The 17,974-nt window shown below is 45.3% G+C and overlaps 1 protein-coding gene across 13 annotated transcripts in view; it reads right to left on the reverse strand.

The window, feature by feature from the left end:
* The window catches only part of HTR2C (5-hydroxytryptamine receptor 2C), a 215,900-nt gene that overhangs the window by 88,303 nt on the left and 109,623 nt on the right, over positions 1-17,974 (reverse strand). For 4 of the 13 annotated variants that reach the window (XM_075763243.1, XM_075763244.1, XM_075763242.1 and 1 more), the window contains one exon: positions 12,987-13,409. The exons of 6 other annotated variants lie outside the window; for them this stretch is intronic. Coding sequence is in view for 3 of the 7 variants with exons in the window: in XM_075763238.1 (XP_075619353.1) it covers positions 12,987-13,072; positions 13,380-13,409; positions 16,366-16,406 (157 nt within the window). In the remaining 4 variants the exon portion in view is untranslated. Of the gene's footprint in view, positions 1-12,986; positions 13,410-16,365; positions 16,407-17,974 lie in introns of all 13 variants that reach the window. 3 more of the 13 variants (XM_075763239.1, XM_075763241.1, XM_075763238.1) reach the window with 2 other exon arrangements.

Below are 17,974 nucleotides of genomic sequence, written 5' to 3' on the forward strand. Positions count from 1 at the left end.
TCCAGAAACGCCTGCTAAGAAGTGAACTGAAAGAAACCCCTCTCAAGATACAGTGTGCATAATCTCACTTCAGCTTAAAACACATCTTTATGCAAACTCTACTAGATGACTGCAGGTCACAATCACATATTGCAGTTAAAATTACTGATTAACCTACCCAGGAAGTGTTAAAACAAACAGAGGAAAGTAGAAGTTAGGAACAATAGTTGCATGTCTGTTCATATAGGATACACCAGAGTTGCTAAGCTTAAGAGGATAGGTAGGTACTCCCTCCTGCTCATTACAGGGAGTTATGAAGCAAATTGCTGCATTTTAAATCCTGCTTATCCACAAGCTAGATAAATTAGGATTCCTTTCCTTTCTTTTCCTTTCCTTCCATTTCCATTTTCTTCTTCCTTTGCTTCTTTCTCTTTCCTTCTTTCTTTTGCTTGTATCAAAAGAGCTACAAAAATATGCAAGCATATCCAACAGAGAAAGCAGGTCAGCACTGCCCCCTGTTCAGAAGGAGAGCAGGCCATTAAAAAGAAAGAAGCTAATTAGGATGTAATTGGACACTCCTAGTCAGGAAGATACTAGGGAGAAAGAAAGGAGAGAAGAAGCATGACAGTGTAAGGATGACTAGTCTCCCCAGCAGAGGCTGGAGCAAATCTGCTGTTGTGAATGAGATGCATTTCATGTCCTTGCTTGCAAGCTGAGGAAACATGCTATGATCAGACCCTGAAATTAAAAAAAAAAAACCACCTGTTTTTATGCCAGCTTTAAGCTTCTTGTTTTCCTTGTTAATAAGATCAAGAAATTGCCTTGCAAGAGAAAGCTCTATAATTCTGTAAATTTATGAAAGTTTGTGAAAGCCAGGATTACTGATTATCTCCTGAATTGATGCTGAAGCTTTGGGGTAGTCTAGCAGCTAAATTAATACTTAAACTGTACATACAGATCAGGATTCAAAAAGAACTGTTAACTCTTCTGAGACATGCAAAGAAAGCTTGCTATCAAGGTCTTCAGGATAAACACAACAGTCCTGGGTTTGGTCCCACTTACTCTAAGCACAATGGAATTGCAGCAATACAAAAACTGAGAGAACAAGATTAGAAGAAGCAAGCCCAGGTAATAAAGGGTCATATCAAATGAAAAGCTGACCTTTGCTTTGTTGCATCTGAATTTTTGCCAAAGGAAAAATTTGCAATGCCTTTCAAAAGAAAAATAACATGTAATCTAACCCACATGCTCTCCCGAATCAAAGGCCAATAATATTAATTGTACCTTTTTACATTGGATATACTGGATCTATTGAAGTGTCTAATACTAGCTAGAATCAAGAACAGCAGAAGCCAAATTTGGACGAAAACATCTCTTCTGGAAGTCACCAGATACTGGCTTCTTGCAATATTATCAAAATGTTGCAAGGTAGAAGAAGTTTTAATTCAATGCAGCAGTAAAGAACTTCAATAAAATTTATTCCTAGGGTAAAAAAACCCAACAAACAAGCAAACCTCTGCTCAGCATAAAAAGCAATGGTCTTTGTAATGGAGCAGAAAGACGCAGCCTCTCCTCTCTTTCCAAAGAAATAAAGCTCTGTAAATGCTGAACACATTAGTAATCCAAACCCTCTCGATGCTCTGATCGACTTGGCCTTTCTATTGGTAGGGAGCTCGAACAAAGGAAGGGCGCAAAAAGAACCTGAAACTCAGTAGCCCGCTTCCAGGCACTACTGTTGGTACCAAAAAAAGCAGTGGATAAGCAACAGCTATTCTGCAGTCCATAAACTCTTAAAAAGACAAGACAGAGAAACTACCCATCTGCACTGCTGAACACAGATACAAATCAAGGGAGAGTAATGAGGTCTGACTGTGTGTTTCAGGCATCATTTATTGAGCCAGGTACAAATCAGAAGGACGTGATTTCTCTGGTAATGGACTTATCGTACCTAGGATCTGGTCTTTGGCAAAGCAGCGCACTGCCCAGATTCCCTGAAGAGTCAAACCTAGATATTTCAGGATTTGAAGGCAGGGCTGTACTTTCTTTTTTCTGCTCCATCCTAATAAAATGGCTCGTTCTATGTACCTGGTGATAAAAAACTGTCAAACTTGTGGGTGTTGTATGGAGGACAAGTAAAAGGGATTAGCATTTCCAGCTTGCTTCTGTTCCCTAGAAACACTGGTTGGCAGAACACAGGAAACTTCATATAATGAAGCAACTAATGATGGGTCAACAATATGTGTAGCCTGAGAATAGGATGGGAAGAGAGAAGGAACCTTGGATCAATCTCACAAGCATCAGAAATGGGTTGTGTAGACAAAGAAGCAATAAATATTATGTTTTGCTGGGTTTTTGCTTGCACTAATCCATACTGTTGCCTGGAAAACAAAACTGCAAGTGCCTATTTTTTTCCCTTGGATTTAATGAATGACTAACATACCAGCTAAAAGTTTTCAGCATCATTCCACTGAAGCACAAGGACTGGACCCATTGTTCATAGGTTTTTGTTCCTGCTCCATATACTTCCAAAATTGTGATGCTGCAAGAAGTTTCCCCAACCAATTTCCATATTGATATTCCATCAGCTGCAATTGCTTTAGGAAAGTCCAAGACTATATATATTTTTTTAATTTTACTTTTTTCTTTTTTAGGATAGAACTAAGGAGCGCTACCTAGAAGTGATTAGAAGACACTATGGTTTGTCCGTATTAGCCAGTGCTTTGGCACTTCATTTTAACTCTCAGGTCTTTGAAAGGTGAGCCTCAAACTGCTGCTGCTTGGTTCAGTCTGTACACAACATAATCACACAATAAAGAACAAACTCCATAGAGACAGAGTTTTAACATTTACCAAAAAAAAAAAAAAAAATTGGCCTCATTTGTTGTAGCCATCATGTTCCAAGAAAATTAGCTGCAAATAATAGGAGCGAAGTCACTGCCCTGCGTAGTTCAGCTTAGGTGCACAACCTGCTTAAACTTGGCTTCAGAGCATATCAGGAATAGGATGTGGGCTGTTTTAGGTTGAGTATGTTTTGAATTCAAGGAAATTAACTTTTTTTTTTTTCCCCAAAAAAAATTTATCATCCTACGTCTGTATTTGAATCTACAAATGGCTCCTGATAGAATAATATGTTGATTAACTCATCAAACAAAATGCTGTCTGGCACTGGTAGCAGCAAGTCAGCAGCTGTTTTTAAGAGCAATTGTATTTCAAGTGAAAAAGCTGGCAAGCTTCAAGTTAACAATTAGCTACCTGACCAGGTTATCTCTTTCAGTAGCAAGAAATGTGGAGTCAGCAGGAATTTTTCTACCCAAAGTACAGAAGGAAAGGAACCTCTGCCTTTCAGTTCATTATTTAATATACTTGATGCAAGCCTTATGTTCACAATCTGTAGCTACACTGAGAAACATTAGTGATCCAAAACCTCCAAGGACCTTAATTGTTACAGAACATGCAGGAGAAACTTGTTGACAACAGCAGCAGTAATGTAAATCTGCTGGCACTTTCAGAGACAAATAGCTCTGTATAAAATCCAGCTGGAGGTGTCTTCCCTTCCTCTTGGTCTCTGAACACTGATGTCAGGACATCCTAACCTACATCCCGTGGGTGATTAGCAGGGCTTTGGTAAATCCTGTAGATGATCGCATGGACCACACTAGTAGGTTAGCGGGGCTTTTTCTCTCCTTAGAGAAGCATAAACCAATTCTACTGCAGGCATCACAGGGAGAAACCTGTGTGGTTCTTCACAGTGTTTTTACTGCTAGACAGCAACCATGGATTTTTCATGGTGTCCTGGTTTCAGCTGAGATAGAGTTAATTTTTCTTTCTAGTAGCCAGTATAGTGCTTTGGTTTGGATTTAGCATGAGAATAATGTTGATAACACACTGATGTTTTTAGTTGTTGCTAGGTAGTTGTTGTCTCTACACTAGGTCAAGGACTTTTCAGCTTCTCACACCCTGCCAGGTGGGAGAGCACAGCCAGGACAGCTGACTCAGACTGGCCAAAGGGATATTCCCTGCCATATATGCTCCATATATAACTGGGGAAGCTAGCCAGGAGGCACATTCATTTCTCAGAAACAGAATGGGTATTGGATTGTTTTGTTTTCCTTTTGCCTGTGGTGAGCAATTGCATTTGTGCATCACTATTATTATTATTATTTCCTTTGTTATCCTATTAAACTGTCTTAATCTCAACTGACAAGTTTTTTTTTCATTCTCCTCCCCATCCCCTTGAGTGGGGGGAGGAGTGAGTGAGCAGCTGCGTGGTGCTGTTACTGCCTGGGTTTAAACCACGACACACGGAAATAGTTACCCTCTCCAAAATTACAAATCTTCACTATCAAAAACTGCAAGCAATAATAGGTTGGTGCTGTTAAGGCTTTTTTTGCTTCTCCACCAGAAAGTTATTTTCTCATGAATTTTTAGACAAATTCTAACAAATCATTCCCAGCCCTGCCAGGAGAGGAAAACCAACTGTTTTCCTTGAGCAGAACTTGAACAGCCTCTCCATCCTCCTTAATGCCATTTCTGGAATAAACATTTTTAAAGTCTGTTCTTTGATGGACTTATCTAAATACTAGGAATCTCTCAAAGAACAAGAGAAGAGTCTGCCTTTTGAAACACTCACTGGTTACCTCTGCTGCCAATGACAGCCCACTTGTCACTGATTCCCGTCCTACCTGTTCTTGAGAAGTCTCTCTCAAAGTAAACTCTGGCCACTTGGATCTGCTGCTCCCCAAATCTCTACAGAATCAAGGGCTGGTTGACAAAACTAGCAATCACACAGAGCACTGATGAAAAAATATCCCATCTCTACCTTCATCAGAGGAGGATGTGCTGCAGCAGTCTGAGAATTCACAAGTCTCCCATCACCAGTGAGACCCCCCTGGGGTCCTGTCCTTGTGTGCAGACCTCTGTGTCCTGGCTACTTGCTATAGTGTTGCTCAAAACAATCCTCCAACTTTGGTACCTACCAGTTTTTTAGTCTGTAAAACTTCAGAATACTTTTCTGTATTTTAAGGGACAAGGGTAGTACATTGTAAATGAAGAGGCTTAAAGACAAGACTATGAAAATGAGATAAATCATCTTTTTAGATTAAGTCAACAGGAGCTTTTATGAAGCTAGTAAAAATCTTCTAGATGAACCTTCAGGGCTTATCAATTTGGAATTATTTTCTTTCTGCTCCCTCCTCACTAATATTGATCAAAAAATAATGCTAAAAATAGTTGCCAGCAATGTAATCCAGCCTGTGAAAGGCACTGAGAAGGCCTCTATGCCTACAAGTAGCAGCACAGCTCCTCAAGGCACATCACTTCTGCTCCTTGTGGTTCTTTACCATGTTTTTAATCTAAATAGGCAGTAACCTTTATTGCATGAAACCAAGATGGCAAAACATTATATTTGATATGTATGCTGGATCTGGACTGTCTTACTATGAACTACAGAGAAAAGTGGTGTCTTGAGATTCCCCACATTTGAAATGGGAGAACCTGTGTTACTTGTCTCCCTGCTCCCAGCTTCAGGGGAAGCTTTGCCCCACATAGCAGTCAACAGCAACCAAGTAAGGCGAGCAAACCACTGTGGAAGTTTGCCCTAAATAACATGTAACTGTTGCTGGACAGCAGCGAGCATCTCACCAGCACAGCTACAGGAACTCAATCCTTGCCCTAATACTTATGCTTTAAAATATAACAAACAACTGATAACAAAACCAAAAGCAAAGCTAAACCCCACACAGCCAAAACCTTGGGATTAACATTGTAATTGTACCCTTCACTTTGCTTTTAGGCAGTATTTCACCCCAGATTTTATGTTTGCCAGTAAACTTTTCAAAATAGAAAGCAGTACCGTTTGTGCAATACCCAGAACCATGGGCCCTTGCTGGTTGGAAGGTACAGACGCTTCACTGTTAAATGTGTATTAGAATCATAGAATCATAGAATGGTTTGGGTTGGAAGGGACCTTAAAGGTTATCTAGTTCCAGCTCCCCCTGCCATGGGCAGGGACACCCTCCACTAGACCATGTTGCCCAAAGCCCCATCCAACCTGGCCTTGAACAATTCCAGGGATGGGGCATCCACAACCTCTCTGGGCAACCTGTCCCAGTGCCTCACCACCCTCACAGTAAAGAATCTTTTCCTTATATCTAATCTAAACCTACCCTCTTTCAGTTTAAAGCCATTCTCCCTTGTCCTATCACTCCATGCCCTTGTAAACAGTCCCTCTCTAGCTTTCTTGTAGGCCCCTTCAAGTACTGCAAGGCCACAACTAGATCTCCCCGGAGCCTTCTCTTCTCCAGGCTGAACAACCTCAACTCTCTCAGCCTGTCCTCACAGGAGAGGTGCTCCAGCCCTCTGATCAGCTTCATGGCCTCCTCTGGCCTCACTCCAACATATCTGTGTCCTTCTTATGTTGGGGGCCCCAGAGCTGGATGCAGTACTGCAGGGAGGGTCTCACGAGAGCAGAGTAGAGGGGCAGGATCACCTCCCTCAACCTGCTGGTCATGCTTCTTGTGATGCAGCCCAGGACCCGGTTGGCTCTCTGGGCTGCAAGCGCACATTGTCAGCTCATGTTGAGCTTTTCATCAACCTACACCCCCAAGCCCTTCTCCTCAGGGCTGCTCTCAATCCATTCTCTCCCCAGCCCATACTTGTGCTTGGGATATTTGTGTTCAAGAACACAAATAAATATTTTCTCATTTGCAATAAGAATGAGCAAAAACTGTAAGATAAGTGCCTGAAGTTTGAGATTAGATAAAAGTTCTATGAGTCACTATACATATCTCATGTGCAGAATGCACAGAAACACTGATCCACTGATACTTTAAGAGACAGTGAGAAACTTCTGTGTTTGGGTGAGAATACCTAGAATCACCACATCTGGCGGGCAGGGTAGGAGACCGGTGCCAACCCATAGGCACTGGTGTGTTCCCAGAGACCCTGCAACCTGGTGCATGCAGTTGATTGCACAGGCTGGCAGGCAGGGGGCTGCAGACAAACAAACACTTATCCAGCCCTTTCTTCCCCTTTGTACAAGAGAGCAGAGACCTGTGTCCTTCCCTGCTCCAGAGGGAGGATGTACAGAGCTGGGAAGGCAACACTTGCGGCCCTGCCAGCATCTCAGCAGCAATGTCTTTCTCACTTCCTGTCCTGGTTCTGGCAAGAATAGAGTTAATTTCCCAAGGAGCCAGGACAGGTGAGCCAAGCTGGCCGGGGGCTATTCCATACCATGTGACATCATGCTCACCATAAAAGGGGGCCAGTCGGGCAGGGGTGGGTTCGGCGTGTCGGCGTGGTTCCGGGACGGGTCGAGCGTCGGGTCGGTCGTCGGATCGGTAAAATCGTTCTCTGTTATCACCCATTGTTACTATCTGTTATAAGCACTGTTGTCGATTGTTTCCCTCTCCCTTGTTGTCCCAGTAAACTGCCCTTATCCCAACCGTGGAGGCTTTGCCCTTGTTTTTCCGTTCTCCTCCACATCCTGCCGGGGGAGGGGTGAGCGAGCGGCTGGGGCTAAACCACGTCAGTCCTTTTTGGCGCCCAACGTGGGGCCCGAGGGGTTGTGATAACGACAAGTCTGACCCAAGTGTGTTAAAACAAAGTTGTTAAAAGCATTTATGATGTTATTGAAACAGTCACTGGTCATAATGATGTTCTGTTTGCTCACATGGCTCTGTTTTGTAAACCCGTGTTTACTCTATGCAATCCCTGCGGTGCTGTTTATCACCTCTGGGAGAGGGGTTCGTGTTCTCATGTTGTTGTATTGTGTGATAATGACTTATGATAAGATATCATTGACAGTCATGGGTCTGAGCTGGTACTTGTATGTAGCATTTAGGTCAGGCCCGTACCTCGGTCAATATCTTTCAGAATTGATTAATAATTGGTCCCAATCTATGGGGAAGACGGGGGGGATACCTTCTCCCACTCTTTCACCTCCTCTTTTCCCTTTTGGTTGGTTACAACAATTTTTGAGTATTTTGAATACCCTTGGAATGTTCAGGCCAGTATATTCCTATTGCTAGGTCTCCTGAATGCTTTCCCACTCTTGTTCAGGGTTAGCAAAAATCTTTTCAAGAGTACCACCCAGGGATCTTCCCCAAGGCTGAGTGGTCAGGGCTGGCATGGCATGTGGGAGAGTATGGGTGGGTATCTAGAGACCTTTTCACCCCCAATGGTTTGGAGCTTCACTCCTGAACAATTGCAAGACCCTGATAAAATGGTAGAATATTTGAAAGGAAAATGCTGTGGGGATTCTAAGGAGAAACAACTTACTGCGCTGTGCTGGGCCCTGGCCACAATCTATCAAACACTGCTTGATAGTAGACAGCACCATCCAGAGGGAGAGAGCGGACCCACAGGCACTGCAGCTGCCCAAACCCCCGCAACAGGCACTGCAGCTGCCCAAACCCCCGCAACAGGCACTGCAGCTGCCCAAACCCCCGCAACAGGCACTGCAGCTGCCCAAACCCCCGCAACAGGCACTGCAGCTACCCAAACCCCCGCGACAGGCACTGTAGTCGAGCCAAAAGATCAACCCACACCAGTATCAGTTGCCCCTATACACAAAAAGAAATACACAAGGAAATCAGTTCACTTAGTGAAAGATGATGATGAACCGGGGCCATCACGAGAACAAGAAGAAGAGCCAGAACCAGAAGTGATTACTCGATCCCTGTCCCTGAGTGAGTTGCGAGATATGCGGAAAGATTTCAGCCGCCTTCCAGGGGAGCATATTATTACCTGGCTGCTCCGCTGCTGGGATAACGGGGCCAGTAGCCTGGAACTGGAGGGCAGGGAGGCCAAGCAGCTAGGATCCTTGTCTAGGGAAGGGGGCATCGACAAAGCAATTGGGAAGAAGGCACAGGCCCTTAGCCTCTGGAGGCGCCTCCTGTCAAGTGTGAGGGAAAGGTATCCTTTCAGCGAAGATGTCGTATGTCGGCCAGGCAAGTGGACCACTATGGAGAGAGGTATTCAATATCTGAGGGAATTAGCTGTGCGGGAGATGGTTTATTATGATCCGGACAATGCACAGTTGCCCACAGACCCTGATGAAGTCCACTGTACCCGACCCATGTGGCGAAAATTTGTGCGAAGTGCACCATCATCGTACGCCAACTCACTGGCAGTAATCGACTGGAAAAGTGAAGAGGCACCCACGGTGGACGAAGTGGCTGGCCGACTCTGGCAATATGAAGAGAGCCTTTCCTCCTCCCTAGTCTCGGCTGTGGAGAAACTGTCCCAGGACGTCCGGCAACTCAAAGAGGATATATCTTACTCCCCACCTGTACAGACCCGCATTTCAGCTGTTAGGAGTAAGCGTTTTTCTGCTCCAGAGAGGGGATATAGAGCATACACACCACGAGGTATCCTGTGGTTTTTCCTGTGTGACCACGGAGAAGACATGAGGAAATGGGATGGGAAGCCCACCTCAACCCTGCGGGCACACGTACATGAGCTACAAGGCAAGACAGCTGTAAGAAGGGACTCTTCCAGAAAGAATGCTGCTCCAGTTTCCACCGGGCAGCCCCCCAGACCAAGTGAAAGGCCAGATCGCACTTCTGATCCTCTTGAAGGGACTTCTAAGTCCTTTTTGCAAGAGGTGAGTAGTGACTATGCTGAGCAGGATTAGAGGGGCCCTGCCTCCAGCCAGGTGGAGGAAAGGGACAATAGGGTTTATTGGACTGTGTGGATCCGATGGCCTGGCACATCGAACCCACAAGAGTACAAGGCCCTAGTGGACACGGGTGCACAGTGTACCCTAATGCCATCGAATTATGAAGGGGTGGAACCAATATCTATTTCTGGTGTGACGGGGGGATCCCACCAGTTGACTCTGTTGGAGGCTGAAGTAAGTCTAACAGGGAATGAGTGGCAAAAGCACCCCATTGTGACTGGGCCGGAGGCTCCATGCATCCTGGGCATAGACTACCTCCAGAGAGGGTATTTCAAAGACCCAAAAGGTTACAGGTGGGCTTTTGGAATAGCTGCCTTAGAAGCGGAGGAAATTGAACCATTGTCTAGTTTGCCTGGTCTCTCGGAGGACCCTTCTGTTGTAGGGTTGCTGAAGGTTGAAGAGCAACAGGTGCCGATTGCTACTACAACTGTGCACCGGCGGCAATACCGCACCAACAGAGACTCCCTGGTTCCCATCCACAAACTAATTTATCAACTGGAGGGTCAGGGAGTGATCAGCAGAACCCACTCACCCTTTAACAGTCCCATATGGCCAGTGTGGAAGTCCAATGAAGAGTGGAGGCTGACAGTAGACTATCGTGGCCTGAATGAAGTCACACCGCCCATGAGTGCTGCCGTGCCGGATATGCTGGAACTTCAATATGAACTGGAGTCAAAGGCAGCCAAATGGTATGCCACAATTGATATTGCTAATGCATTTTTCTCGATCCCTTTGGCAGCAGAGTGCAGGCCACAGTTTGCCTTCACTTGGAGGGGTGTCCAGTACACCTGGAATCGACTGCCCCAGGGGTGGAAACACAGCCCCACCATCTGCCATGGACTGATCCAGACTGCACTGGAAAAGGGGGAAGCCCCAGAGCACCTGCAATACATTGATGACATCATTGTATGGGGCAACTCAGCAGAGGAAGTTTCTGAGAAAGGGAAGAAAATAATCCAAATCCTGCTGCAGGCTGGCTTTGCCATAAAACGAAGTAAGGTGAAGGGGCCTGCGCAGGAAATCCAATTTTTAGGAATAAGGTGGCATGATGGGCAGCATCAAATCCCTATGGATATTATCAACAAAATAGCAGCCATGTCGCCACCAACCAACAAAAAGGAGACACAGGCCTTCTTAGGTGTTGTGGGTTTCCGGCGAATGCACATTCCGAATTACAGTTTGATAGTAAGCCCTCTCTACCATGTAACCCGGAAGAAGAATGATTTCAAATGGGGCCCTGAGCAACGACAAGCTTTCAAACAGATTAAACAAGAAATAGTTCATGCTGTAGCTCTTGGGCCAGTCCGGGCAGGACCAGATGTAAAAAATGTGCTGTACACCGCAGCCGGGGAGAATGGCCCTACCTGGAGTCTCTGGCAGAAAGCACCAGGGGAGACTCGAGGTCGACCCCTGGGGTTTTGGAGCCGGGGATATAGAGGATCCGAGGCCCGCTACACTCCAACAGAAAAGGAGATATTGGCAGCCTACGAAGGGGTTCGAGCTGCTTCAGAGGTGATTGGCACTGAAGCACAGCTCCTCTTGGCACCCCGACTGCCAGTGCTGGGTTGGATGTTCAAAGAGAGGGCTCCTTCTACACATCATGCAACCGATGCTACGTGGAGTAAGTGGGTTGCGCTGATCACACAACGGGCTAGAATAGGAAGCCCCAATCGTCCAGGAATTCTGGAAGTGATCACACACTGGCCAGAAGGGAAAGATTTCGGAATGTCACCAGAGGAGGAGGTGACACGTGCTGAAGAAGCCCCACCGTATAATAAACTAACAGAAGATGAGCAACCATATGCCAAAATCACCCAAAGCTAATGAAGGATGGACTTTGAAACTGAACAAAGTGCCATGATGATGGAACTAGAACTGCCTTCAACTGGTGCCCAGAAACTTCATCGAAAAATCACATCTTTGGCATCCAGACTGTGAGCATGGACCATACCAGATACACCGGCTGTGAAGACTCCGGATGCAGCGTGCACCATTGCTCCTGCTCTGAGAGACTGTAATGGCAGATGGAACCCAAAACCCTGGACTAAATGAACTCGACAGACATTTTAGAGCGATAGCCCATAGAGTAAGGCAATGAGTTCTGTAAAATAATCTGGGCATGACGTAGATGGTATGGAATAAGGGGTGGATAATGTCCTGGTTCTGGCAAGGATAGAGTTAATTTCCCAAGGAGCCAGGACAGGTGAGCCAAGCTGGCCGGGGGCTATTCCATACCATGTGACATCATGCTCACCATAAAAGGGAGCCAGTCGGGCAGGGGCGGGTTCGGCGTGTCGGCGTGGTTCCGGGACGGGTCGAGCGTCCGGTCGGTCGTCGGATCGGTAAAATCGTTCTCTGTTATCACCCATTGTTACTATCTGTTATAAGCACTGTTGTTGATTGTTTCCCTCTCCCTTGCTGTCCCAGTAAACTGCCCTTATCCCAACCCTCGAAGCTTTGCCCTTGTTTTTCTGTTCTCCTCCCCAGCCTGCTGGGGGAGGGGTGAGCGAGCGGCTGGGGCTAAACCATGTCACTTGCCAATGTTTTTTTTCTTTCCCCTGCATCGGTCTGCAGGGAAACTCTCAGAAAATTCTCTGCTCAATATCCAGCTCTGCCGTGTCAATCTCAAATTACAAAGCATTTCTAATGCAAGACCAGCTCAGTCTTGCAATTGCAGGAAAGAAGAAATGCTGGCAATAACAGAAAGGCATCATCAGTATTATTATGATAAAATGTTTGTAATTACTACACTGGCAATTTTTCCAAATGGGTTGGCTTAGAGACAGGTCTTTTGCACTGATTACTAAATTATTTTCTTTACAAAGGTCTAAGTGGCTCTGTTTTCCAGATGAATAGCCTAAAGCCACTTGGTTCAGAGCTTTAGTCCCTTGAGATTCACCTTGAACAGTAAAGAAAAGACACAGATTGAATACTAAGCTATTCTGTGTATGAACCCAGCAGTGGTTTGGCTGATGAGAACACTTTAGGTATGGTACATTTCAATTTAAAATAAAGACAGAGATTAACTGGGGCTAGTTAAAAGTTACAAGAATTCAGAAGCAGTATTTGCTAACGAAGCATTTTTAAACCAAGTAAACCTTCCTAAAAAGAATCTTGTGTTCACCACATCTCACCTCATCTGGGATAGCTGCCTTGCTAGGCAAATTAAGGGCAGTGGGTTGGCATTGGCACTTTCCCGATCCAGCCAACCCAGCCACTGCCAGACTTCTGGACTGCCCTCTTCCCATTGCCTGCCCCCAAGGAGTAGCATTTTTTTGTCCCAGCATACAGTAATACATTTTCCCAGCATTTACTGACTGACACTTACTTTTTTCTTGAAAGAGAGCACCTGCACTCAGGGAGGGAAGCTCTTTGCAGCTGCTTGCACATCTGGTGCGTGGTGACACAGCACTGCTGGCAGGGACGGAAGAAGGGAGAGGCTGTCAGGGAGCAGGGCGAGTATCTCACTCTCACACAGTACCACCTAGGTGCAGGTTTCCATCAGCCTTTGCTAACATGGAAAAAGTCCCAGGCAGCACAGCAGGAAACATCAAAGTTCAGCTCCTCTGGTAGCTGCTCCAAAGAGGATTTGAGGCCAGTGTACAGTGATGAGCTAGGAAAGTTTGCTCCATCTGTGACTCACGGTCTTGCTAGCATGCCTTCAGTGGGCTCTTTTTGAAGCACTCTGCACTTGTGGATGGCACTGAGCTGAACTGCTTACCAGGGAGGAGACTCAGATACACCAGGAGACCTTTGGAGGAAGAGAGAGAGAAGGGGAGAGAGAGAGAGAGGGAGGAATGAAGAATGATGTTCATCCTTGAGACTTAAATGTATCTGTGGCTTCTACACAGCACATTTCAAACATCTTGTGGTGGGTTGACCCTGGCTGAGGGCCAGGTGCCCACCAGAGCCGCTCTATCACTCCCCTCTTTCATTAGACAGGGGAGAAAAGGTACAATGAAAAAAAAAAACTTACGGGTCGAGATAAGGACAGGGAGAGATCATTCTCTAATTATCATCATGAGCAAAACAGACCGAACTTAGAGAGGGAATTCATCTAATTTATTACTAAGCAAAACACAGTAGAGGAATGAGAAATAAACCCAAATCTTAAAACACCTCCCCCCACCCCTCCCATCTTCCCGGGCTCAACTTCACTCCCGGCTTCAACCTCCGCCCCCCCCAGCGGCACAGGGGGACGGGGAGTGGGGGTTACGGTCAGTTAATCACACGGTGTTTCTGCTGCTTCTTCATCCTCAGGGGGAGGACTCATCATTCCCCCGCTCCAGCGTGGGGTCCCTTTCACGGGAGATAGTCGTTCACGACCTTCTCCAATGTGAGTCTCCTCCACAGGGTGCAGACCTTCAGGAGCAAACTGCTCCAGCGTGGGTCCCCCACGGGGTCACAAGTCCTGTCAGCAAACCTGCTCTGGCATGGGCTCCTCTCTCCACGGATCCACAGGTCCTGCCAGGAGCTTGCTCCAGCGTGGGCTTCCCACGGGGTCACAGCCTCCTTCAGGTGCCTCCACCTGCTCCAGGATGGAGTCCTCCACGGGCTGCAGGTGGAATCTCTACACCCCCTCATCCTCCCTCCATGGGCTGCAGGGGGACAGCCTGCTTCACCATGGTCTTCACCACGGGCTGCAGGGGAATCTTGCTCCGGCGCCTGGAGCACCTCCTCCCCCTCCTTCTTCACTGACCTTGGTGTCTGCAGATGTTCTTACATCTTCTCACTCCTCTCTCTGGCTGCGAAAGTGCTCTCTAACTGTTTTTTCCCTTCTTAAATATGTTATCACAGAGGCGCTGATTGGCTTGGCCTTGGCCAGCGGCGGGTCCGTCTTGGAGCCGGCTGGCATTGGGTCTATCAGACACAGGGGAAGCTTCTAGCAGCTTCTCACAGAAGCCACCCCTGTAGCCCCCCCCCGCTACCAAAACCTTGCCACGCAAAACCAACACACATCTCCATTAAATTAATCCATTAGATAAAATCCTATTAATTGTATGACTTGATCAGCTGTGGTTTACTCAGAATTTGTTGCGGTTTTAGTATTTTATCATCAAACATAGTTCTGGGTAATTCAAACCTCACAACACCAAGTAAAAATTGCCCACAATTCAAATACAAGCAGCTTTCGTCACACAAGCACCAGCAAGAGCTCACATCACTCTCCACTCCATTTTACTTGTTTATTTAGTCTGATTTACATCTGAATTTCTTCTCCCTGTTCAATTGACGCAAGCTCATGTTCGTTTGAATTGCTTCTCTGCAAATGCAACAAACCAGCTCCAGCCAGGAAGCTTTAATCTGTCACTAAAGTTTTTCAGCAATCAGACCCCTAAGCGTTAACTTTGGTAATTAAAGTACTGTATCTGACAAATTAGCAGAAAGGAATATAGTGGCATATTTCTGTGCAACAGGGAGAATTCCTACCTTCTGCAGTCACCGGTGGACTATTAAAGCCAGTATAGCATGACATATGACATTGCAGCATCCCCGGGCTAGGAAAGTAAGTAATCTGAGTCACCCACAAACAGAAACAAATTCAAAAGGTCATTAAAAAGCTACTAAACCTCACAAAATTAAATAAATACATTAATTTAAAACCTTTATGAAACAGCAGAGTTGAATTTTGCTGTAGTAGTATCACATGGCTTTGGAAACTGCACTTTAGTAATCCAACCAAAACTTGGCATGTTTCCATCTGCACTTATTCTACCTCATTATGTCTACAGCATCATCAGACACGCATCTGAAACATCAGAAAGAAATGAAAAATAGGATGGACGGAATCAAGAAAAATAAATACTAATATCTAGCTTTCATCTTGTTCTTTTCATTCATGAATCTCAAACTCATTTACCCAAGACAGTGAATAGTATCCTTTTGCAAGCATGAATTTTAGCCATGAGCCGCTACATGTATCATGGAACACAGCATGGCTGGAAAGTGCACCACAGGAACCCAGGCCAGGGAAGAGCATGATGGTTTGGGGAACTGAACAGGTCTTTCCCCAAAACATCACTGCTGCACAATCTAAGAAAATAAACCAGCAAAACTCAACAGTGCACCCCATACACTCACACAGACCCCAGAGCATGGAAGCAGCACCAGCCAAGGCTCATTCTGCTAAAGGCTGTATAGGCACCCAAGAAGGGTGGAAACCTCTGCCCAAGACTTTCCTGTAGATGCCTTACAGAAGTGCTAAATGAGTGGGAAGGAGGAGGAGAAGCAGCAGCAGTATGAGGAAGGCCGTTCGCAGATGTGTGTTAGTTGCAGCACACAGTGTCTGCGCTACCAAACCAGCCCCTAAGCAGGATCAGCACAGAAACAAGAGCATAGCGGAGGCACTGACATCTATAAGTATGGAAAACAGGGCAAAGTTACTGAATATAAGTCATCTCAGCTAAACCACAGGCCAAGATCGGTATTCTTGGAAGAGGGGAGAAAGACAAGCATGAGGCACAGGAGACTTGATCAGTATGTTCTGTGGTGGAACAGCCATCATGTGTTCTTGGCTCTGCATCATTGTCTGAGTACCACAAAACCTCTGTTTTTAAAAAGTCCTTTTTCCAACAAAAGTGACTCTGAACTGGTAACTCTCCTTTACCAGGCCACCCTACAAATACGACGTAATTCCTACTGCATACAGATCACACATCCCAGTGAAGACTTTGCTGTGCTACTAGTTTGAGGCTGAAGGCACTCACCTTGGTGACCATCTCAGCATGCAATAGCTACCAAGATCAGCCTATGAAAAGAGAACAGATTGCAGAAGCTGCTTTGAGGCTAAGATAAGTGACAAGCCCCCAGTCTTAAGCATCAGCATTGCACAATGCCTTCTCTTGTATCTTTTATAAAAAAACCTTACAGAAATGCAATTTCCAAAGTGACTAGTCTTGCTGGACCACACAGCTAGGGCAAACAGAATTTACAGTGGTTAGAATAGACCAGATCTATGGAATAACAAGACAGATGATGCAATGAAGCAAGGAATGAAATGTAATGAGGCCAAGAAAAAATTAAACACATGCTATTTTCCACCTGAAACAGCAGTGAACAAATAGACAGAAAACACAACCTAAAACCATTCACATAACATTTAGCAGCATTATAAAGGAAAACCAGAAAAGATCTTGCAGCTCTTATAGACTTCATAATACAGAGTAGAAACCAATGGAAGACTGTAAGGCAAGTTAAGAGGCACTGTTGAAACATCGCATGAAAGGCACAAGGAGCCTTTCAATCTCAGGACCACTTGTTGCCACACTGAAAAAAGTGAGACATTGCCAAACAGATTTCCAGAAAGTTCAAACCCAATCCTGAAAGATTTCATAGATACCGGGTTATGTGGGCAACATTAACATTTTTACAAAATTAAACCTACAGTTACTTTGAATCATCCTGAAGTCTGTAGGATCTGGTCACCTTTAGGTATGTGACAGATAAATGCAATAGGGAAGGCATGTCCCAAAATGAAAAGGTGTAGCAGGAAATAAAACTGTATTTCAGGAAGACAGGAGTGAGAAGCCAAGAGTTTGAACTTGTCCCTGAAAAAGCCTTGGCTGTTTGCTACTCATGGCTTAACCATATTGGAGAAAATGCTGTGTCAAAGGATATACTGGATTACCAAAATAATACTGCTGGGGGGAATATTGTGATTTTGACACTAAGAATTTTTTTACAGGTAGGAACATCCTTAAGACTGTAAAAATGTCCTTTATGCAGGCTTATACTTCTGCTCTGAAAACATTGACATACATGCTTAACTTTATATGTGTTGACTAATTAATATCAACTGGAATAATCATGTGCTTCAATTTAACATGGTAAGCATTATAAAAACCAAGTAAACTGGCATGTTGTTAAGCCTTCCTCTCTCTTTGGTTCACTATATATTTTTTTGTAGTTGTATTCAGGATAACAGGAAGAACTTCACCTCCCAGAAAGCAAAAAGACAATACAAGACGATGTCTGTGATAGGACAAGGGGTAATGGCGCTAAAATGAGAGAGAGTAGGTTTAGATTAGATATAAGGAAGAGATTCTTCCCTATGAGGGTGGTGAGGCACTGGGACAGGTTGCCCAGAGAGGTTGTGGAGACTCCATCCCTGGAAGTGTTCAAGGCCAGGTTGGAGGGGGCTTTGGGCAACGTGGTCTAGTGGAGGGTGTCCCTGCCCGCAGCAGGGGGGTTGGATCTAGATGGGCTTTAAGATTCCTTCCAATCCAAACCATTCTGTAATTCTATGAAGTAATGATTTTTTTCTAAACTGTCCCTTTTACTTGAGAGCAGTCATTTTTAAAGGTCCTCTGTACATAC

Source organism: Balearica regulorum, chromosome 11 (genome assembly GCF_011004875.1).
Source record: "Balearica regulorum gibbericeps isolate bBalReg1 chromosome 11, bBalReg1.pri, whole genome shotgun sequence".
NCBI classification, from domain to species: Eukaryota; Metazoa; Chordata; class Aves; order Gruiformes; family Gruidae; genus Balearica; species Balearica regulorum.